The sequence below is a fragment of the Fukomys damarensis genome, unplaced genomic scaffold, assembly GCF_012274545.1.
Source record: "Fukomys damarensis isolate Sample0158 unplaced genomic scaffold, DMR_v1.0_HiC HiC_scaffold_28, whole genome shotgun sequence".
NCBI classification, from domain to species: Eukaryota; Metazoa; Chordata; class Mammalia; order Rodentia; family Bathyergidae; genus Fukomys; species Fukomys damarensis.
This window is the reverse complement of record NW_022900940.1, coordinates 20,765,975-20,790,758: the sequence shown is the minus strand read 5'-3', so window position 1 is coordinate 20,790,758 and position 24,784 is coordinate 20,765,975. Positions and strand designations below refer to the sequence as shown.

The window sequence follows — 24,784 nt, the reverse complement described above, 5'->3', positions numbered from 1 at the left end:
ATTATAACATTCACTAAAGAAATACTAAATATCAAGTATGAGAACGTCTTTATAAATATAAATGTGAAAAATCTTCATCTTATACTGACATTAATATATATGTCTGTAATCTTTTGTGTTTTCTGAGACAGGGTCTCATTATTTAGCAGTCTATCCTGGAACTCCCTATGCAGCCCAGGCTAGCCTCAAACTCTTGTTCCTCCTGCCTCTGCCTCCTGAGTGTTTCTTGTTTATCTTAATATGAAATACTTTTATTTATCTTATTTGATAGCCTTGTGAGTTACGGTTATTATTATTCTGTCATTTGTATTGGGGGCTCATTTTAATTAAGTTGTAAGTTGTGAAGTATATTATAAAGCTGGTACTCATTTTGAAATGCTCTCCCCCCTCCTTTTTTTTTTGTTTTTGTTTTTGAGTCAGGGTCTTGCTAGTGTGAGTTTGGGCTGGCCTGGAACTCCTGGCAATCCTCCTGCCTCAGCCTCCTGAGTGCTGGGACTACAGGTATACGCCCAGATCCACCTCTCTTTTACTTTTTGGACATTTTGTTTTAGTCCGATTTTTAGAAATTTGAAGTATGTACAATTTTTTTTAAACAATAAATTTGTTGGAACCTCTTGGGTACTTTAAATCTTACATACCTGCTCATGGATTCTCTTTCCTTAGTTGTTCCTTTTTCTTCATTCTCTACATTATCCACTTAGGAATTCCTATTAGATTGCTGGTGGTGCTTTTCAATCAGTTCTTCATGTCACTTAACGTATCTTTGACTTACTCTCTTTGTGTTCTTGTACTTCTTTCGGGCTAGCCTTCTACCTTATTAATCAGCTTTTCATCTGGGCTCTTGGTTCTTCAGCCACTGTTCCCCCACCCTTAAGTATGCTTGATCATTTTAATTTCCAAGATACTCAATTGATTCTTTAAACATATCTCATATATATATATGTATGTGTGTGTGTGTGTGTGTGTGTGTGTGTGTGTGTATAAAACCATATTTTTTGAGGTAAAATTGACATAGCATAAGATTCACCACTAGACTCTATAAAGTATACAAGTGCCCTTAGTACATTCACAATATTGCATGAGCAAAACAGCATAACACTATGTAATTGTAGATCATTCATTTCCTGAAAGAAATCCTGAGGGGTAAGTGTCACCCCTCAGTCTCCCTTGCCCTCTGCTCTTGGCAACCACTAATCTAATTTCTATCTCTATGGATTTATCTGTTATATTTTATATAAATGTAATCCTACAGTATGTGGCCTTTTGAGTTTGGCTCTTTTTTCTTAGCATAATATTTTCAGGGTTCATTCACATTGTAGCATGAGTCAATGTTTCCTTTCTTTTTATGGCTAAATAATATTTCATTCAGTGGATATACTATATTTTGTTTATCCATTCCTTAGTGGATGAATGAGTTGTTTCCATTTTTTGGCTGAGCTGAATAATGCTGGTATCTGTGTGTATGATTTTGCTTAGAATCCTGTTTCAAGTTTTCTTGGTTATGTATCTAGAAGTAGAGTTGCTTGGTCATTTGGTTAAGTATAACTTTTTGAGGAACTGTTAAACCTTTCCATAGTAGGTACACCAGTTTATATTTTTACTTGCATTATGTAAGTATTCTAATTTTTCCACACTCAATCCTTACAGTTGCCTTTAAAAAATATTTATAGCTGACCCAGTGTGTGTGTGAAGTGGTATCTCACTGTGTGTGTTTTCTAATGACTGAGCATCTGTTGCTTATTGTAATTTGATTGCACTGAATCTTTAAATCAATTTGAATATTGCCATTCTTAACATTATTAACTCTTCCAACTCATGAACTTAGGACATCTTTTCATTGTTTTAGGTCTTTAATTTCTTTCAACAGTGTTCTGTAGTTTTCATTGTATAAGTCTTATGCTCTTTGGTTAAATGTATTCCTAAATATTTTATTCTTTTTGATGTTATTGTTAATATAATTGCTTTCACAATTTACTTTCTTTTTTTTTTCTTTTTTTGGTTTTTTGATACAGGGTCTCACTATGTAGTTGAGACTAACCTGGAACTCACTATGTAGCCCAGGCTGGTCTCGAACTCACTGTGATCCTCCTGCCTCAGCCTCCTGAGTGCTGGGATTACAGGCGTGTGCCACCATGCCTGGCTTAAAATTTCCTTTCTAGATTGTTCATTTCTAGAATATCGGAAAAAAAAAATTTTTGTAGGTGGAGTTTGCCTTCTGCAATATTTTTTTATTTGTGTGTTATCTCTAATTTTTTTTGTGGTTTCAGATTTTCTACATATAAGGTAGTTCAGATATAGAGTTTTACTTATTCCTTATCAGTTTGCATACCTTTTAATTTTCTTGCCCTGGTTATTACAGTATAAAATTGATGAGACTAGACATCCTTCTCTTGTTCCTGATCTTACGAGGAAAACTCAGTGATTTACCATATGTAGCCATATATCCTTTAACATAGAGGATGTGTTCTGAGAAACACTTATTAAGTGATTTTGTCATTTTGCAAACATTGCATGTACTTATACAAATTTAAAATGGCTATAATATCAGTAGGCACTACGGTGTTATGGGACAGCTGGTATTTTGACCGAAACATGTTTTGTGCCACATTACTAGATGAAGTTAGCTGTGGGTTTTTTGTGTATGACCTTTATCAAGTGGAGGAAGATCCTTTATATTCCTAGTTTGTTCAGTGTTGTTATCATGAACGAGTATTAGATTTTGTCAGATTGTTTTCCCCCTATATCTCTTAAGATGATCATAAAGTTTTTGCCTTTACTAATTTTGTGTAATTTATTTTAAGATGTGAACTACCCTTGCATTCCTGGGATGTCCTACTTGGTCATGATATATAAACTTTTTAATGTGGTGCTGGATTTGGTTTTTGTAGTATTTTGTTGAAGATTTTGCATCCGTATTCACAAGAGATATTGATCTATAGTTTTCTTTTAGTATCTTTGTCTGGCTTTAAATTTGTATATTCTTAACATGAATTGAGTATCCCTCACCTGAAGTGCTTCGAAGTGTTTGGATTTTGGAATATTTACATTTACATAATGAGATATTTGGGGGATGAGACCCAAGTCTAAACATGAAAGTCATGAAGGCAATTTTATTCAATTTTTTAAAAAAATTAATTTTATTGGTATACATTTAAGGTATACAAATAATGACATTCATTATTGGAAATTTGTACCTTTACAGAATCCATCTTGGTTCTTATTATACTCAGTATTTTTAATAGTGCCTGTGTTTTGATTTTGACCATAAATATGAATCATGTGGAATTTTCCCTTTGTGGTGTCATGTTGGTGCTCAGAAAGTTTTGGATTTTGGAGCATTTTAGATTCTGGAGTTTTGGATTAGGGATGCTCAGCCTGTAGTAGTATATTTTCTAAATAGCACATAGCAATATTTTTTTTAAATTTAGTTTGAGAGTCTTTGGCTTTATTTGGAAAGTTAAATCCATTTATATTAATGGTTAATGTTCATGTTCATGTATTCAGAACCATATATTTTATAATTTGTCTTGCTTTTTTGGTTTGTTTTCTTTGTTTTTGTTCCATCCCTATTCCTATTCCCTACTCCACCTTTTTCCTAGCTTTATTAAATTATCATTCCACATTTTTTGTAATTCAATAAAAATGCCTCAGTGCCACTTGATGGTACAAGGAAATAGAAGAGAAAATAAGCAACAAATAGGAAAAAAAAACTGGACAGTGTTATAAAGAGGCAAAATGGATTCTTTTGATTTAGATACGCTATGTAGAAATTTTTATTGTTTCTTTTTAAAAAATATTGGCATTGAAGTTACACATTCCTCTACTTTTTATCTAATTGAGTTTATTGGTACTTTTTGAGTATATAGTATAGTTACATTCATCATTGGGATCTTGTACATTTACATGACAGATCTTGGTTCTCATTTTTTCCCCATACCCCTATTTCTCACTTTAAAATGGCTTTCCTTTTCTTTAAGTTTCATTGGACTAACAATTAGAGAATTGTATCTTTCATCTATCCTGAAAAATGGAAAAGGTTTGGTTTTAATTTCCTTCAATAGTGCTTTCCTCTGCTTTTATTATTACCCCCTTTTGGATCTCTGATTATATGTATGTTGAATTTTTAAATTTTATTTTCCATTTTTCTTAGCCTCTCATTTTGTATTGCTTTGTGTCTCTTGTGGGTGATTTCCTCTGGCCTATTTTAAAAAATATATTTAATATATTCTTTATCTTATTATTCTAGTATTTTTAATCCTTGTGGGTTTGTGATTTTGTTTTATACTGGCTTGTTTTCTGTTTTTTGTTTTTTTTTTTGCTTTTGTTTTTTAATTAAAAAATTTTTATTTTGGAATAGTTTTAGACTTACAGAAACATTACAAATTTAGTGTAGAAAGTTCCTATCTGTTCTTCACCCTAGCTCTTGTAAAGTTAAAACCTTATGTACATTTGTTGAAACTAAGAAATTAAATAATGGCAGAGCGTTATTACTAAGATTTTACCAGTTATTCCATTGTCCTTCTTGAGTTTGAATATTTCCAAGATTCAGTACAGAATATTACATTGCATCTAGCATTAAATTATTTTTTATTTAATTCACATTTCGTGGAACCTTGAGGGAATTCTTTGAGGTCTGTCTGTGTTTAAAGTAAATTCTTTTAGATAGGATTTGCATTTGCTTCTGCCATAGAAAGGCATTTTATACCTTTACACCTTTGTGTCTCTTTAAACCTCTGTGTGTGTTGTGTGTGTATATCTGTGTAGTTAATCTTTTAATTAGACGTTTACCTTAAACTTCATGTCAGAAAGTGTGATTTCTAGTTCCAAGTTCCAAGTTCAGACTTTTGATTAGGAATCTTAGGGGCTGCTTCTTCCTATTTAGAGTCAAAGTCCAGACTAGCTAGTTTCCTTCTTTTTTTTTTTGGTACCAGGGAGCAAACTCAGGTCCTTGTGCTTGCAAGGCAGGCTGCAGAACCACTGAGCTAAATCTCCAGCCCTAGTTTCCTTCTTATAGGATACTTCTCCCTTTTGAAAATTCATTCACTTAGAGTCACCTATTTGGAAGTCCCAGTATAGCTGGGGACCAGTGCCTTTGATCTGAGCTTTCATTCTTATTGATTCTAGTCTCCTTTTCATATGTTACCTTCACACTCTAAGCTGAGGATGAGCTGCATAGTTGGCAAAATATGGATTTGATTTGCTACCCAAGATAATTTTTGACATTTTTAAAGGTTTATGTAAAACGATGAATATTCTCAAGATTATATATGGCCTAAAAAGCCTAAAATATTTACTCTTGTGTGTGACAGAAAAGTTTGCTATTCTTTGCCCTAATATCAGGGATTGTTTCCTAATAGATTAGCACTTTATACTCTGGTTTCTCTTTAGATCATACAAATCTTTTTGCCTTTTACTAATAGATTAACATTTTGTTTTTCAATTGTGCATTAAAAAACCTTTTTTTTTTCCTTTTCCCCCTAGTACTGGGGATTGAACCCATGGCCTTCACTCTGAGCTACCTCTCCAGTCTTTTTAAAATTTTTATTTTGAGATAAGGGCTTGCTAAGTTGTCAGGAACCCCAGGCTGGCCTTGAACTTGCCATCTCTTGCTTCAGCTTCCCAGAGTGCTGAGATTACTGCTGTGCAGTACCATGCTTTGCGATTTTTATACACTAGCATTTTGTTATACTGGAATGGAAGTCTGAAGTCTTTTATTGCATAAGGTTTTGTTTTTTTTTTTTCTGGTACCAGGGATTGAACTCTGTATAAATTTTTATTAGTCAGTGTTTTTTTTGTTTGTTTATTTATAGTGTTAAAGTCAGAAAGGTTTTGTGTATTGCTTTTATTTTAATCTTAAAACTTTATTAAATATTGTTGACATATGGGTGTAGTTTTTAAAAAATTTACTGAGGAAGATAATGGGTACCTTAAGCTTAAATTTTATATGGCTTTTGTTAAATATAACATATCTCTCTAACCGAAAAAATAAAAAAGTCCTGCCAGTTTATATTCTAATCATTAATATAGAAGTATTTCTGTATCCCTAAACTCTCACAATTATTGGGTATCAACATTTTTTTCCTTTACTGAGTTTATTGGTACATTTTAGGTATACAGTACAGTTACATTGGGTATCAACATTTAAAAAGATGATTTAGGGGCTGGGGGTTTAGCTCAGTGGCTCCACCACTTGCCTCACAAATGCAAGGTCCTAATTTTGATCCACAGTACCTAAGGAAAAGAAAAAAGATACTTTAAATATTGTGTACCAGAAATGATATCTCATTGTTTTCTGCTTCCTTTTCTTAAGTCACTAAGATTGTTGGATGAAGAAGAAGCAACTGATAATGATTTAAGATCAAAATTTAAGGAACGCTGGCAAAGGACACCATCCAATGATCTCTATAAGCCTTTAAGAGCAGGTAAAAATGTGTATAAATGACCTTCACTTGAACAGATTCCTAAGTTGAGTCCAGGTTTTTCATTGATTAGACTGTTGTAATCTTGTTTTTACTGAACTGTGCACTATTATGAAAACCTAGGTGTTTTCTTCAGAGTAGTACAAAGATTTAAAAGAATAATTTTATTAAGTTCACATTCTTGCATATGAAGTGAAAATTAAAACAGTTTTCTCATTTCCTTTTTCAAGCCATGCATGTATTTTAAAAACATATGAGATCATATTATATGTATTATTTTGTCATTTATTTTCCTTTTCTTTTTTTCTTAGTAATGAATCCTGGGTGGTTAAAAAGTGACTTTCATAGTTACTTTGGGGTCTAATTTATGCTTTTCAGATTGATTATTAATATTTCATGCTAAAGACAAGTGATATCTTTGTTTTGGCTAGAGACATTTAATATCTGTAAATGGGATAAATACTATTTAGATTTTTCATAAAATATATTTGCTCTTCTAAGTTGATCTTTTTAGAGGAGAGTACTTTTTTTTCTTTTTATTGAGTTTATTGGTACAATCTAGGTATACAGTACAGTTACATTCATTATTGGGATCCTGTACCTTTACATGACAGGTTTTGATTCTCATTTTTTCCCCTTGTCTCTGCCCTCCCTTCATCCCTCCTCCCTTCCCCCTTTAAAAACACTTCATTTCCATTTTTTCATTTTCTCAGCTTTTCTTCTTTTCCCTTATTACCTTTCCCCTACCCTTCCCACTTTCCCTACACCTTTAGCCCTTTTCTTCCTATTTCACATTATCAGTTATCTCATTAGGATCTTGTGTACTATGATAGTTTTTCACACCAGAGAAACTATTTGGTATTTACACATGTGTGGCTTATTTATTTCACTTGAGTATATCCTCAATATGTATCCATTTTCCTATGAGTGACTCTAATTTCTCATTCTTTATGGCTGAGTAGTATTCCATTTTATAGAAAAACCACATCTTCTTTATACAGTTTCCAACAGATGGGCAAATGGGCTGTTTCCAAGTTTTAGCTATTGCAAACTGTGCCGCTATAAACATTGGTGTGCATATATCACTGTGGTATGATTCTTTTTAATTCTTTTGGAAAGATGGCCAGCAGAGAGATGGTTGGGTCAAATGGAACCTCTAGTCCCAGAGCAGAGTACTTCTTAAATAAGGTGTATATGTTTTTGGAATGAATGATTTCTTTATATATATGAGTCACAGGAATAGATTACAGTGATGTCAGTTTGTTTTCATTTGGCAGACAGTGATCATGAAATGTATTTTAAGGTATAACTGTACACTTAATTTTATAAGTGATTTTGTCATTTTTCCAGAAACAAAATTCAAAGATTGACAGGAGCTGAGTCATCATTATTTAGTATATTGAGGTTTATAGAAGGGGGGGATAAGTGAAGTTGAGTACCAGAACTAAAAAAGTACAACCAACTCATAAACATTGCTGTTAGAATCACTGCTGTACTCTTGAACTTTTTCCACCACAGAGGGAACCAACTTCAGAACAGTTTTAGATAAAGCTGTGCAAGCAGATGGCCTAGTAAAAGAACGTTACCAGTCTCATCGTGACACCATTGCACTTCTCTGTAAGCCGGAACCTGAGCTGAATGCTGCCATCCCCTCTGCTAACCCAGCAAAGACCATGCAGGGCAGCGAGGTGAGTGGGTGGCTTTAGATGTGGTTGGTCATTAGTTTATGAAAACTATGTTCAAATAATTATGTTTAATGAACTATCAATGTTCTTACTGCCGTCTTTAAAAAATGCAGAAGTGGCAGGGGATATAGTTGATATAGCACTTGTGTAGCATGCACAAGTCTCTGGGTTTGATGCCTAGCCACACACATGCACACACCCACACCCACACACATGTATGTGTGTAAATTTGAGCTGTTATATTTAAAGTAGCATTATATACCTGGGTGATAGGTAATTATACTTTAATTAATATCCTTAAATAACATTTTTTTAGTTAAGAATGTCTTTATGAGCTAGATGCTATCGTCCAGGCATATCATATTTACAATATTTTACTAAGGTTTTATAAAAGGGAGAGGCTTGCTTATGAAAATAGAACAGATTTAGAGAAAAAAATGAACATATGTAGGATCCATGAAGAGCTGAGTTGGTGTGTCCTGAGAAGCTGCTAGGTACAGTAGGACACAGTACAGTAAGATACCTGAATCTACTGCAGAAACCTAATAGATAAGAAATAAGTTAGATGCTTGGATTACAAGCAGGCGAAAAGGAGATTAATTTGTGAAGAACAAACATACAATAAAAGAAACTGCAGACCTGTATATGCATGCATATGTACAGTACATATTTTATGTATTGTTATATTTTTACTTCTTTTTCTAAGACACAGTCTCTGTGTCAGGTTAGACTTAAACTTGTATAGCCTAGTCTGGCCTTGAACTAATGTGATTCTCCTGCCTCAATCTCCTTTGTGCTGGGATTACAGGTGTATATTACTCTGCCTGGCCTGTGTATTTTTTTTTGTTTGTTTGTTATTGTTGTTTGGTTTTTTTTTTTTTTTTTTTTAGTGATAGCTTGCTCTTGCGAAACAGGTGGTGGCACCATTGAGCTAAATCCTTGGCCTACGCCTGTATATTTTTAAATCCTAATTTCCCTCCTCTCTCACTCAAAATGAAGTTTAGTATGGATGTATGCTTTTGTACTTCTTTTCTTATCTTTTTTTTTGGTATTGGAGATGGAACTTGGGAGCTTGTGCTTGATGAGGCAGTTGGTGGCACCACTGAGTTAAACACCCACCCCTATTTTGTACCTGTTTTCCTCTTCTCCTCTTTCCTCTCCTTCTGGCAATTGAATTTTATTAAGATTAGGACACTTAAGAGACATGAGTATAAAGAGAGGCCCAAAAAGTTCACCTGAATTTGAAAGAAACAACCTTAGTTTTTTCTCAGGTCTCTGTTCTTAATGAAGCAGTGTTATTCTGGACATTGTTGTCAAGGGGTTAAGTAGGACTGTGGAATTCTCAGAAAGAGGGTGGTTGGTGGAATGATCCACTAGAGTTGGAATTGTTGCTGGTGAGAGGAAATGTAGGTGGGCTTCATTGCATCTTCCTTTGTCTGTTTCCTAGCTTGCTTTCTGTGAGTATCATTGGGGCAAGCAGATTGGGGGCTTGGGTTGGTATTTTTCCTTGTTATCTGAAGCAAGATGTAAGTGAAAGGGCCAGGTTGAAAATGGCATTAGAGGGCGCTTGAACACTAAGGAATATTTGTCAATCATGGTGAATGTAAGTCAGGGATTACTTGAATACAACAGGCAAGACTTAATTGTATGAAGATATGTAAAATAACCATCTTATCCTTTTTCAGCATATAAACATATTGTATATAGTAGCCCCTGCTTGTTCCCTGCTGCAACTTCTCCATCTAGCAAGCTCTCTCCACATCTGTTTGTATCTTGTTTGTCTCTAGAAATCTGTCATTGTATGCAAAACAGGATATCATTTACTTGATATACTGCTTTTACTTGCCAAAACGATAACTTTACACACCTCAAAGCCATTGAAAGGTGGCAGAATAAGGAAGAGTAGTTAAGAGATTGGTTTTGGAGTTAGTCATACTTAGGTATCAAATTTCCCCTCTATCCCTTACTAGATATGTAACTGTATCACTTAATTTTTCTTAGACTCAATACTTCCATCTTTAGAATAGAGGTGATAAATGTACCCTGTAGGATATTGTAAGGAATACTTTATATTTGTGAACTCTTTAGCTCAGTGCCTAGAACATAGTATTCAGTAAATTATAGCTGTTGATAGTGTTATTAATGCTGTTGTAATAATCTGAGTCAACTAAAGGTATATAATATTTATAAGTAAACCTGTTCTACAATTTTATTCATGGCTTTCCGAGGAATCATCTCTCTGACCTTGAATTAACTTTCATATATCATTTTCTTTTTGAAATTAATTATTTTTGTCAATTAATATATCTTTTTATTAGGTTGTAAATGTCTTAAAGTCCTTATTGACAAATCTTGATGAAGTAAAGAAGGAAAGAGAAAATCTCGAGAACGACCTAAAGTCGGTGAATTTTGATATGACAAGCAAGTTTTTAACAGCTTTGGCTCAGGATGGTGTTATTAATGAAGAAGCTCTTTCTGTCACTGAACTGGATCGAATCTATGGAGGCCTCACAACTAAAGTCCAAGAATCTCTAAAGAAACAGGAGAGTCTTCTAAAAAATATTCAGGTAAAATTTATATATTTAAGAAGATATGTTAAAAATTATAAAAAGGATATATACCTGCATGAAATTTATGTCCATTTAGTAAAATGAAATTAATTTATCTGTAGTTTACAGTGGAATAATATGCATCTCTATTTTACAAAATTTAATTTGGCACACATTGGTTTAAAAAAATGCGTGGAACAAAGCTACTCTTCTGTGACTAAAATGTTGCATGCGACTTGAAAGTGCTTCAGGCTTCAGATATTTTGGGCTTTTACTAATTTTTGAAAGGTTTATTTTTTTGGCAATATTTAGGGACCAGTGAGAATTAGATGATTCTTGGAATCATATGGCTTAACACATCAAAGACCTTTTTTTGTTTTTTTTTGAGACAGGGTCTCACAATGTAGTTGAGACTGACCTGGAACTCACTATGTAGCCCAGGCTGGTCTCGAACTCACAGCAATCCTCCTGCCTCAGCCTCCTGAGTGCTGGGATTACAGGTGTGCACCACCATGCCCAGCCACATAAAAGACTTTAATCAAGTTATATACAAAATTAAATACGTTTAGATGTTTAAAGTTTGTATTACAAATTAGTGTTTACTAATGATGTGATAGTTTGCCCATTCAGGAGTTAATGTGTAAAATCAAACATTGTTTTCTTCTTTTCAATATTTATGTGTAATATAAAGTATGCTAAAGAGTAAAATTTTAATTGTATGTTTATACAATGCTATATATTAGCAGAAAACGTCATTATTGGTTGTTTTGATACCTTTTGGATTTATGATATTTTTACTTAAGATATAAAGCATTGTAAACTTCAAGAGATACTTTCTAGTAATTCTGCATGTATATTTATTTATATTAATCTATATTAATGTTATAAACTTAATTTTATAAGCAAATATCAATTACATATATTTATCTTTTAACAAGGTCTCACATCAGGAATTTTCAAAAATGAAACAATCTAACAATGAGGCTAACTTAAGAGAAGAAGTTCTGAAGAATTTAGCTACTGCATATGACAACTTTGTTGAACTTGTCGCTAACTTGAAAGAGGGCACAAAGGTATGACTAAACAAAAGAAACAAGATCAAACAATATAGTTTGTGAAGTTAATTGGTATTTCCAGTTAGACCAAATTATTTTTTGCCTTGAATTTATCTGTAATGCCTTCTGCTCCTGAGTGATTTGTTGTAGAGGAATTAAGCCAGATAAATACAACAACATTTCCTTGGAACTTTGAAGAGTGAATTATATATCTCACCTGGCAGAAAAGGGATACAAGTATTCTTGGTAGTGAGTATCAGTACAGAGATGCCAAAGCCATTGACACCTCTTTAAGGGTTAGGAAGTTGACCAGTTTGAGTGAATGATGAGGGAAAAAATAGTAGTAAAGGCTGATCTGTAGTAGGAAGAGGAAAGATGAGGCCTTTATATTTTGTGTTTGTAGTTTGGTAAAGATAGACTTGTGATTTTCTGGAGTATCAGAGTAATAATAAATATATTTTCAGTACTTTGGCTTATCCATTAAAATGTTTAGAAAAATGTTTGTTTTTGTTTTTACCATTGGTTTTGAGGGAATAGGTGAATTTAAAGGCTTTTCAGATGCACAATTTCTTTAGGCACCTAACTCCATACTGATCACTGAATAAAGTGATGTCACATAGCAGGTATAATGTAAAACCTGAAGAGAAGATTAAAAACACTACAAAGTCTTCCAAATAGAGAGGGTAGTGGATAGTAAAATGCCATTTTAGTTTGGATTAAATGCTTTCTTCTAATAGATGGGCTAAGAAATCTCCAAAAAGCCTTTGCAAATTCTTTTACGTCTGTTTGAAACGATGCCAGTATTTTTGAAATAAATGTTGAAGTATAATTCTTCACCTTTGATCTAGTGACACTAGTAGTAAATTGACTTCTCTGTAGCAATTAGAAACATGCTCATGATCATGAAATTCAACTGTTGTTTAACTTTTGGTGACAGTGTTCTGTAAAAATGACATTTTCTTTACGAAGCTTAGGTGATGTTTAATATGAAGTTGTATTTAATTTGTAGTATGAGTGTGTTTCATGCAAAAGAAGTCTGTTTTTCAGATTTAATCATCACCGACAAATTAGCTTTAGATGGTGTTTCTCCCTACTTTAAAAAACTATTAGTATTTGTGTTTGTTCTTTGCTTACAGTTCTATAATGAACTGACTGAAATCCTGGTCAGGTTCCAGAACAAATGCAGTGATATAGTGTTTGCGCGGAAGACAGAAAGAGATGAGCTCTTAAAGTAAGTTTATTTTGTATATCAAATTGTATTTAGAGACTTTTGGGTGCCCTTACACTTGGTAGGGTGAGATACCAGTTTTCCTTCTTTTCACTTGAGTATTTTATAAAGTAACAAACAGCTGCAGGATCTGGGAATAAAAGGGTGAAAAAGAACAGAAACTTTAGATGTAATGAAGTCACAGGAGAAAACAGTTCTTGGTTGCAAAGCTCAGGAAGTGCCAACAAGTAGAAGCAGGCGTCTGCTTTGCCTACTTTAAAGTGGCAAGTAGGTATCTTGTATAAAACAAGAAATATAGAACATGGAAAAGACAGGGTCAGCAGCTCAGAAAATGTCAGCAAAATTCTTTTTTGAAGGAGCCTACTGAGAAAGTGGGGCCAGTAATGTAGAATGTATTTCATACTGAGTAATCATTTATAAAGTGAAAAAAATTAACAAATTTAACAAAACCTAGTAGATGAAGAATAATCATCAAAATAATATTGTCCCAGGACATAGGAAAATTCCGAGCAGATTTTTCACTATGAATTAAAACAACTACTTTGCAACATGATAACCAGAGATAAGATACAACGAACTGGGGAAACAATATTTGAAACTTACTGATGGCAAAAGGCTGATTTACTTTTTAAAAAAAGAAGTCATCGAAATTGTTGGGAAGGCTGGGTGTAGTGGTACATGCCTGTAATCCCAGCACTGTGGGAGGTTGAGGCAGCAGAATTATACATCCAAGCCCAGCATGGTTAACTTAGTGATTTAGGGAGGCCCTGGCTCAAAAAATTAAGGGTTGTGGATGTAGCTCAGGGCAGAAGGTCCTGGGTTCCTTTTGTACCAAGGAACCCAGTGGAAAACTGGGAAAGAAGAGGATGTGAGAGAAGTTTTATAGACAGATGCCTTTTAAGCATATTTTAAGAACTCCCATTCCCTATCAAAATAAAAATTAATCAGAAATAACATTTTCAGATTGGTAAAAGTCTGGAAGTTTGATACTGTGCTTTGTTAGCACGTAATAGAACGAAATCTTATATGTTGCCATGAGCTACGGAATGGTGCAACCCCTTGCATAGGGCAGTTTAGCTGTAAAGGTCAGGATTACAAATTCCAGCATCCTTTAATGCAGCAATTCTGTTTTTGGGAATCTGGTCAGTGGATATATTGTCATGTGCTAGGAATGACATATTTACTAACTTATTTTTGCATTGCTTATTAAAATAGAAACTATGTTCAAAGGCTGGTAAAATAAAACTTGCTGTACGTTGAAAAACTGCAAAGCTCAGTAATGTACTGCTTTACAAAAGGGGATATTTTCATTTTATTGATATGGAATGATCTCTAAGGTCAGGAGAGCAAAGAAGACAGAGAATAGGGTATACCGCTTTTTGTGTAAATGGGAAAAAATAAAAATATTTGAGTTGGCTTGTTTATGCACAAGGAAGTTCTGAAGAAATACTTTAATATTCTTATTTTCAGACATCTCATTTTAAACTAGTCTGAAAACTAGCTTTAATATCTGTACATGTATTTCTGAATTTAGACTGTAAACAAAATCACTTCTGAGACAAACATAAGCTTGTCAGAGTTTTTAGCTCGGTGACTGAAAAGTAAATGAATGATAAAAATGTAAGCCCACATACTAATATTAGCTTTAAAATATGTGAGGGTTTATTTTGTTAAAATCATCGCTAATACTCCCCACCTAAATTCTTTTAAAACATTTTTATTGAATATGGTGTACATTACAGAAGTATACATCAGTGTTCATCTTGTTGACTTTGCACAAACTGACTACACATGGGCAGTCAGCAATTAGATCATTACACAGGGAATTCTTAGCACCCCAGAAACATCACTCATACATCTACCCAGTCATTACCCTGTTCCCCTGTGAGAACCACCAGCATTCTAACTTGGGAGAGCATACATTACTTTCTCTCTTTTTTTGCATGGTATATAAATAGAACCATATATTATGTACTTTTTAGTGAGTGAATTCCACTCAACATTATATTGGATTCATCCATTGAAAGTGTGTGTTTATAGATCTTTTATTTTCATTTGTGTATACATTTTATCATGTGAATACATGGTAAGCCACTCTGTTGTTATGAGTTACTAGTTTCGGGTTATAATAAATAGTGTTGGCATAAATGTAAAAGTAGCTATCCAAGATTACTAATAGCAGTGAAAGAATAGAAATAAATATCTAGAGCTAGTTAAATAAGCAAAGCTATGTCTGTATGGTGAAATACTAGGCAATGACAGTGCATTTGAAAGTGTAAAATTTCCTAGTAGACATAGTAAAAAGTTAAAAGAAACAGGTGAAATTAATTTCAGTAATTTAAGTATATCCAAAATACTATCATTTGAACATAGAATAAGTGAAAAATTATGACAGATATTTAATTTTTTCCCAGTAAGCAAAATCCAGTGTATATTTTATACTTTTAGCACATCCTCAGTTCACATTAGCCACGCTTCATGTATTTCACAGCTACAAATACTTAGGAGTGGAATTATTGGGTCACAAGATATGTTCAGCTTTAGTTGAATGCCAGTTTTCTGCTAAAGAGGTTGCAGTAGTTTATATACCTGCTAACAATAGATAAAAATTCTGATTGTTCTACATTTTTGCTGTTGTTCTGGTGGGTACTGATATGTTCTTTTGATGTGATTTATAATTTGTTTTCTTGAAATCTTTCATCACAAGTTTAGAGTATGAAAAGAATTTTACTGTGAACTTCGTTTTCACAAATGATTTAAATAAATCAGTAATGGTTGTTGGGCATTTTTTTTTGCTTTAATAGCTTTTTATATCATAGGTAAGTGGCTAGAAAATTCTTATCTGTCCTGTGAATGTTGTATTTACTACAGCCATCCTTAGTGCTTATCAAAGGAAAAGAAATGTCTCGTGTTAAGGCTTTATAATATATACATGTATTTGTTATATATTTCAAGATATGACCTTTTAGAGTTTTAATATTGAGTAAACAGCATTAGTTATTTTTTTAACAAAAGTGTATCAGTTTTCCTTGTGTCTAGGGTGATTAGGGCCTTTTTGAGAGTGCAGGTTGTGGATGGTAGTTTTAAGGGTGGCTGTTAATTGTTGAATCAGGGCAACAAGTACTGTTGCAGACCTTTTAGGACATATATTTACTTTCGGTTTATGTTAAGGTCATGAGCTATTGGTTGACACCTTGTATTATTAGAGTGCATTTTACCTTAGGTATTATTGAATGAGATTTTTTTAGATGATTCCAATTTACTGTTGAAGAAGACTTTATAAATTTTACTTAATATTTAATGTTAAATTTTAATAATTTTTTTCAACAGTATATCTTTTTTTAAAGTTTAACCTTAGTAATAGATTATGAGTTATCTTTAAACATAAAATATCTCAGGATCACATTAAACCAGGTTTGGTCATGCACATCTATAATCCAAGCACTCTGGGTGGCTAAGGATCACAAATTTGAGCCCAACCTAGGCAGTTTAGAGAGACTGTATTAAAAAGGTCTGGGATATAGCTCAGTGCAAAGATTCAGAGTTTAATCTCCGATACCACCAAATAATAAAATACCATATCAAGTGCCACATTTCTTTGAATATCTTCAGATGTTATTTATCCTAAAGTTTACAAAATAGTTGCAGAGTTACCTGTTGTTTTATTTTCTGTAATATTGATATCATATACTATTTAAAATATTTGCTACATGACTGAATAGTCATAGTTTTCTGATAATTTCTGGATAGGTTATGTTAGTTTTTTCTTTTTTTATTTCTTGACTAGGTCTTATTTTTTTTTTGTTTTTAAATTGAATTTATTGGTACATTTTAAGTATATGGTACAGTTACATTCATTATTGGGATCTTGTACCTTTACTTGACAGGTCTTGGTTCTCATTGTTTCCCCTTGTCCCCGCGACTAGGTCTTATTAGAGGCTGCACTCTTTTAGGACTACTTGCCTAATTTAATGTGTTCCTTCCTCAAGCTATGACTGTGATCTCTGAAAAAGTTTACTTTCTTTCCTAGTTAACAGAAATAGAGTAAGATATAACTTCATTTTGTCAAACTGTAGGAAGAAAGATTTGTGTTCCAGTCAAGAATAAAGTTCTAAAATACTGTTATTGTTTTGGAACCATTTTCTCTTTGTACATAAAGAAAAGAAAAATAAGAATAAAACATTGTATGTGTATATTTTATTTTTTTCGTTTTGTAAATTCTGACACTCTGTCTTTCAAAAGGGATTTGCAGCAAAGCATTGCCAGGGAACCTAGTGCTCCTTCAATTCCTACACCTGCATATCAGTCCTCTCCAGCAGGGGGACATGCCCCAGCTCCTCCAACTCCAGCTCCAAGAACCATGCCGGTTAGTAAGCCAAATACACTTAAAATGGAAGTTTTGCATTCATCACTGACAGCTTGTCTGTTCTAAAACATAGAACAGACTACACTGGAAGGATCTAGTGGTCAGCACCTTCATCAGGTAGCCAACCTTCTCATGGTTTGTAATACGTAGAATGCAGCATCACTCATGAATTCCTGGCCAAAAATGTTTAAGCCTAGTCTTATCAAACCTGAGGAATAATTTTCTGTTTATAACAAATACAGTGATGTTCAAGTTAACCAGTGCCATAAAGAAATAGTTGGACATATCTAAAAAATGGGACATATGGGACACCTAGGCTGATCTTTTCTAAAATAGAAAAAAAAAAAGGAAGGCATATTCTCAATTAAAATAACTGAAAAATTCATTATAATCAACTGTGGTACGTAAACCTTGATTTTGGTTCATAAAAATAGCTATTAGAACTTCTTGGTGACAAACGTGGAAATTAGAATCCAGACTGGATATTTGATAATATGGAGGAATAACTTAATTTTCTGAGGGTGGAAATACTATTGTGATTATATAGGAGAATATCTTTATTAGGACATGAATGTTGAGGACTATAGGAGTAGTGTCTTGAAGTTTTCAAAACGCCTCTAAATGTATAGTATGCAGATATAGATAGCTATAGTGAAGCAGTAATGGTACAAGGTTAGTTATTGAATTTCATAGTGGTTGTGTGATTATTATACTTTTAAAAAACTTTTCAGACATTTAAAAATTTTTAGAAGAGTTTGCGGACTAGGGAGAAAGTACAGTAAAAAATTGTGTATTTTACTCCAAAATTTAACCATTGGTGGAAGCAGTAAATTATTATATAATTACATATTAGGCATCAGGAAAAGAGCAGTGACTGGAAGTTTCACAAATTGGAGAAATATTCTTCCACTGTGGTACATTTCTAGAATAATTACTTTTTAGTTGGATGCTGTAGTTTCTCATTTATTCCTTTTAATTAAAAGAAGCTTGAGAAAACTATGAAACATTTTGTAGTCAGAATTTACTTTTTCTTACAGCCTTCTAAGCCCCAACCTCCAGCCCGGCCTCCACCCCCTGTGCTTCCAGCAAATCGAGCTCCTTCTACTGCTCCAGCTCCACTGGGGACTGGGAGTGCAACACCAGCTTCGACACCAGCTCCGACACCAGCTCTGACACCAGCTCCGTCACAAACCCCTGGCTCAGCTCCCCTTCCACAGGCCCAGGGACCACCCTACCCTACCTATCCAGGATATCCTGGGTAAGCATGCAACACTGTATATCCTGACAATAGGCTCATGTTGTTTCTAGCTCTGAGAGAGAGGGCACCCCTTTAAGTGGAGGTGTCATGGTCAGCTTATATAGAAATTAAAATAATGTTTCAGAGTTATTGAACAATGATTTCCTAGGCTATTTAAAATTTGTTTTTATTATTATTAGAGCATGTTACTAATACAGAATTGCGAGGTTTGTTTTGGGAAATTAGTATGTTCATTTAATATGTCTTAATGATTTTCAACCTCATTACCTCCTCCTCCCTTTATTGCCTCTTCTCCCATCCACCCTCCGCTTGTGCAGAAGTCTACCTTCTAGTTTCCTATTATTTTTCCTTTATTTAATTATCATGCATATTTTTCTCTAATTTTGGCTTATTTCACTTAACATAATGATCTCCAGTTGCATCCGTTTTTCAGCAAATGGTGTGATTTCATTCTTATTTGTGGCTGAATGTTTTATTATGTACATACACCATATTTTCTTTATCCATTCATCTGTTGACAGGTGTCTAGGCTCTTTCCACAGCTTAGCTATTGTGAATTGTAGTGCTATGAACAGGGATTGTGGATATCACTATAGTATGCTATCTTTAATTCTTTCAGGATTATACCCGGGAAAGGGATAGGTAGATCAAATGGTATTTCTATTTTTAGTTTTTGAGGAATCTCCATATGGATTTCTCTTTTTTTTCATACTGATTTCTCTAGTAATTATACTAGTTTACATTCCCACCGCTGATGTAGGAGGGTTCCTCTTTCCTTTGCTCTACTGTGTCTGTGCCAGCATTCTTTTTTTTTTTTTTTTTTGTATTATTGATAATACCCAGTCTGACTGGGGTTAGAAGAAATCTCAAATTGGTTTTAGTTTGTATTTCTCTAAAAATGTACATTTTTTCATATACTTACTGACTGTTTATAGTTTTTCTTTTGAGAAGTGTCTATTCAGTTCACTTGTGCCCCCCTTTTTTGATTTGGTTATGATTTTTAGGGGTTTAATTTTTTTTAGTTCTTTATATATTCTAGAGATTAGTCCTCTGTCAGGAGTGTAACTAGCAAAAGTTTTCTTCCATTTTGTAGGCTGTCTCCTCACTGTTTCCTTTTCTGTGCAGAAGCTTTTCTAATCCCATTTCTTGGTATATCCTATGCTGTTGGGAGTTCTGTTCAGGGAGTCTTTGCCTATGCTAGGGTATTTAAATTTATATTTTTATTTTTTTCTCATTGCATTTTTATTAAGCATATCTCTTCTGTGTGGAATTCAGAATGTTTCCTTGGGGCCATCTTTAGGTGATAAACTGATAGGTACCTTTTCTGAGCTTAGTGTAGCAAGACTTATATGGCCTTGTTTGCATACCTATACTTTGAAGTCTTGACATTTAATAAATGATTGAATAGAAATTTACTTAGCTTTGGAGTGTGCCTATTTAAAGGTTAGCCTGTGGCAATTTCTTCTTCTTTTCCCTTGTGTTGTCAGTTCCTTTTATATGCTAGGCAAACGCTCTACCCTGAGCTACACCCACAGCAAACCCTCCTTGTGGTAATTTCCTAGTCTTAAAAATCCAGGCGCTTGACCACTTTTTTAAAAGATGTGTTCTAACTTTGTTTAATAAGTATACTTTCATTTTCCAAATATTAGAATTTTATAAAGTGTAAATATATATGCATCGTGGTGAGTATTGTGTCTTTTGAAACAAGAATGTATTTAGGTTATTAGTTTTGCCACATTAAAACGAAGGGTCTCTATTCCATCTTTAATAATTGAACATTTAATCTTATTTCCTTCAGTATTTTTTCTAGCTAGTAGTAACCGTGATACACTTTAATTTTAATTAATTATAACTTTGAAACTTTTTCTTTCTATTGTTCTTTAATAGATTGAAAAATAGAGAATAGCTTTCTTTAAAAAATTGGCTTTGGAATAATTATTGTATGTTTTGTTTTCTCGTATTTGATTTATCAATCCCATGATTTTTGTTTGTTTTCTTCTCCCCATCAGGTATTGTCAAATGCCCATGCCCATGGGCTATAATCCTTATGCCTATGGCCAGTATAACATGCCATATCCTCCAGTGTATCACCAGAGCCCTGGACAGGCTCCATACCCAGGACCCCAGCAGCCTTCATACCCCTTCCCTCAGCCCCCACAGCAATCATACTATCCACAGCAGTAATATGTCTGCTCAGAAGCTCGGCTGGTTTAGTTCAGAGGGAAAGAAGTACCAACTCTGCAATAAGTGTACTAAACTCTGCGCTCTGGTTAATAAAATGTACTTTACTGAATGCAATGTATAATTTCTGTCTGTGGCTAAAAGCTAAGAGCTATGCCCCAGTTCCACATTCGATTGAACATGTGGGATTTGCTGCTGTTGCAGTATAAACACTAGGTATAATAGGATTTGAAATAAATTGCATTACAGTTCATAAAAGTTGAAAATGAGAAATTAAACCTGTAAGTGAAATGTTTGAAACTAGCATATTTTATACATAAGATGCAGTTGGGACATCAGATCCTCATAAAGATGGTTTAAGTACTGATATTCAAAGAAACTGAGTTTTCTTTATCTTTTGGTTTATTGATTTGGTTTAATTTCCATTATGATATTTTACATAATCAAGGCATTGTAAATCTTATAATTTAAAAATAAATTACTTAAGAACAGTTGTCATTGTTATGTTTTGTCATTGATTCTCATTATTGTCTAATTCCTTTCTGGTATTAGTCTCTCATTTTGTATGTTCACAAGTTAGACAGATAACTGTGTTAAGTGCACAAACAGTGCAGGTTAATAGTCAGGTTGAAGGACATTTTATAGGAAAACCAAAAAATAGTACCGTAATTTATCTTTCATATGCTGATTAACAAATTAATTTTGACATTTATTTTAAAAGTCCCAACAATGTGGAAGAAATACACAATTGTTACCAAAGATTCTTCAAGTAAATATACAAATATGTGTATATTTAATGTTTTATTGTTAGCTTCTTTAAGAAATTGATGTAAATTCTGGTAATATTTTTTCAGTTTTTCATAACCTGGTTCAATAAATACATGTCATTGACAGTACTATAATGTAATGGAATTGTTTAGAGAAAATTTACTGTACCCTTCTGTTTTTTTCCACTTTCTGATCCTAGTAACATTTAATGCACACTGTGTATGAATGAATCTAAGCCCCTGCCCCTTTTGCTCCTGCAAGATTGAATTACTTTATAGTTTAGGGATCATGCAAAACAGTTGTTAAAACCACATACAATTTCTGGAATAGGCTGTGTATTATTTACTGTTAGTTTCTGCTGTTAGGATATTTAGTTTCTGTATAAACTTCAGTAAAAATAATGAAGGCACATCATGGGATGAGGAAATGAGAAAGGCATGGGTTGTCCAGTGTCATAGGGGGGACTGTTTTATATGAAGTTAATTTCTGAACATTAGGCGTATGAGTTGATTTCCAGTGAATCTATTTATGTTATTTTCTGAGTTTTAATGCTGACTTTTTCTTGCATTATTGTTTCATTTAAATTATACTGTCATTTGGTCCACTGTTGTTTTCACTTATAATTTAGATTCATATTTTAAATGTTAGAATAAAAGTTTGATTGTAAAAGGTAGTAAGTTGTTTTAAAATACATGTATATTTTAAAGAATCTTATTTTGTATGTAGAAAACAAACATGTTATTCAATATAAATGACATGAAATATTGAAAGTCCAATAGTTAAACCATGGAAAAAATAGTTTTTTACATATCATTGCTATCATTGCTAAGTTTAATACTTTGGATTCATTGAAGTGTGAGATGGGTTTGACACCTCTGTAAATGGCATTTAAGTTCTACATTCTCACCACTTGAGGTATCTTGTGATTAACATACACCCAATAAGTGTTAGGAGTATCCCAAATTGCTAGTTTATAAATCTTACTAATGCAGAAACAAGGAAAAAAGCAAAATTGGCCTGAATATTCTCTTGGGGGAATAGGGCACTAAAGGAAAGGGTAAGTGCATCAGATGGCCAAAGAGAGGTATGCGGCCAGTTAGCGAAGCTGCATCTCCTCCCAGAGAGGTGAGGGAAAATGGTTTGGAAACCCCAGAAAAAGAGCCTTCATGGCTTGCTCAACTGTTTGCAAAGACTTTTTATGCAGCAACCCAGACCCATTCTCTCTTCTCAGTTCACCCGTCCTGTAGATTGTTAAAGATGCTTTGGTCGTCCCTGTTCAGGTACACATGACCATGTCTACAGCCCTTCATTGCTGGATTTGTCTTCATTGACCCGTCTGGTATTGTTACATGCAAAAGAGCCTTTTCTTTCTCAGTTTTACAATCTAGCAAACAAGTCATTTCTGGGATTGTGTTTATTACCAAACTTTTAAATCCTTTGCTTAGCTCCCCATGTCCCACAATATAATGGTCCTAAGATGTTCTGGATAATGCTGTTTATTTGGAGGTAGGAGGATTTGATTCTGTGGCTGAGGTATATTGTACTCATATAGACATTTTATATCTACCTAAACTAAGGGAACCATCCCCACATGTATTGGGCTTTGCAGTACTGTTTTAAAATGGATTAATAATGAAGCTCTGCATAGAAGGAACTAGTCAGAATTGGGGTAAAACTGTCTAGCTTTTATTTCTTGTTCCTATTAAGGGACAGATGACTTGTCTGTTATAAAGCATTGGTCTAAAGAGAGCTATTCCTGTATTCCTGGTCTTGATTATCGGTTTAAAAAAATCAGTCATGTCTTTACAAATAAATCTTTGTGAGATACCTTTGTACCCATATCCCAACCTCTTTGTTAGTTTATAATGGACCCCCCCCTATTTTAAGTAGTTCATGGAGCCTTCGTGTCTCCACTCATCCCAGTCAGCAGCCTTTCTGTCAAAGCTGGTTTTTAAAAATGTTTTCCATTAGGACTTTACACTTTGCAAAAGTGTTTTGTATACATTTTCTAATTTCATAAACAGGATAAAATACAATTTAAGTTGGTTTTAGTTTCCTAATGTTGATTTTTTTTTCCCTTATGATTAGTATAACTTGAAGAATCTTGCTATAACCCAATGGTATTTCATGTTTTAAAGACTTTGAAATTATTGATTCACAGTATAAGCCACGATACAAAGGAAAAGAAAAACCCCTGCTATAGTCATAATTGCTGGTTTAAAAATAGACTTTACAACTAAATGGTTGATTATAAGGTTTACATGGAAGAGCAAAGAAGGAAAATTATATTTTTAAAGAAAGAGAATATTCAGGCTTTATTTCTGGTATGAAGTTTATATTTTTAAAAAAGATCCTATATTATCACACCAGAGATTTTAGATTCTTTTCTGGTTACAAACATTGCTGGTAGTTGGATTATATTTTTATTGTATTCATTTCTCTTAGGGGGAAAATTGTAAAGAAACAAAAAGGTTCCAGATGAATGTATCCTAGAAATAAAAGCTGAAAGATTCTTAATTCCTTGGAGTATGAATTCTTATTTAAAGTGTTTATCTTACAGCTTTATAGTTTCTATAATTTTGACAAATGGTGGATTGGGAAATAAACCCACTTTGATGAAATATAAAGTATTACAAAAGGAAGACAATTTAATTTTTAAGCAGTTGTCAGCTGTTACAGACAGACCACGCCTTTGGTGTTTTACTCCAGTTCTTTCACATGTATTTTCTTCAAGAACAAGTTTTTGAAGGGGCTGATTTTGGGGAATGATAGCAAAATTATATTTAGGTGATAGAGGAAGGGGGGTAGTGAAATGTTTTTGTCTTTTAAAGCATTTATATTTTTATTTGTTTTGCCATATTTAAAACTGCATTCTTATGTAGCACAATACAAAAGCTTTGTCAGAAAATGTATGGATGTATCTATCTTTCAGGTTTATTAAGCAAACTATCTTCAGGAGTGAATCAGTTGTCTGATGTCCTTATTGCATATATTCTAACCTATAACAGTTGGGCATAGTCAAATCCTAGCTTTGTTTTTATTTGTTTGACATTTGGTCTGTAAAGTATGCAGGTCAAGCTTGGGAGCCCAGAGGGATGGGGTGAAGGAACAGTGAGGAGCTAAGGAGCTAGCTCTTTCTGCAACTTGGGTTCTGCTGTGACCTGAATGAAGGTGACTGAGAATCTGTGTACTGGAGCAGCTTTAGCACTTGCTGCTATTTTACCACTGCAAGTCAGAGTTGGCTCAGGGACTGCCTGTGAGCAGACCCAAATTTT

General features: G+C 33.6%; 1 protein-coding gene across 1 annotated transcript in view; it reads left to right on the top strand.

Moving 5' to 3' along the window:
- Positions 1-22,826, top strand: part of Pdcd6ip (programmed cell death 6 interacting protein) — a 59,039-nt gene extending 36,213 nt beyond the window's left edge. The window contains exons 11-18 of the mRNA XM_033756924.1: positions 6,311-6,422; positions 7,938-8,107; positions 10,423-10,671; positions 11,592-11,726; positions 12,845-12,939; positions 17,179-17,302; positions 18,340-18,560; positions 20,570-22,826. Coding sequence (XP_033612815.1) covers positions 6,311-6,422; positions 7,938-8,107; positions 10,423-10,671; positions 11,592-11,726; positions 12,845-12,939; positions 17,179-17,302; positions 18,340-18,560; positions 20,570-20,744 — 1,281 coding nt within the window. The 3' untranslated portion in view covers positions 20,745-22,826. The remainder of the gene's footprint in view (positions 1-6,310; positions 6,423-7,937; positions 8,108-10,422; positions 10,672-11,591; positions 11,727-12,844; positions 12,940-17,178; positions 17,303-18,339; positions 18,561-20,569) is intronic.
- Positions 22,827-24,784: the final 1,958 nt, after the last annotated feature.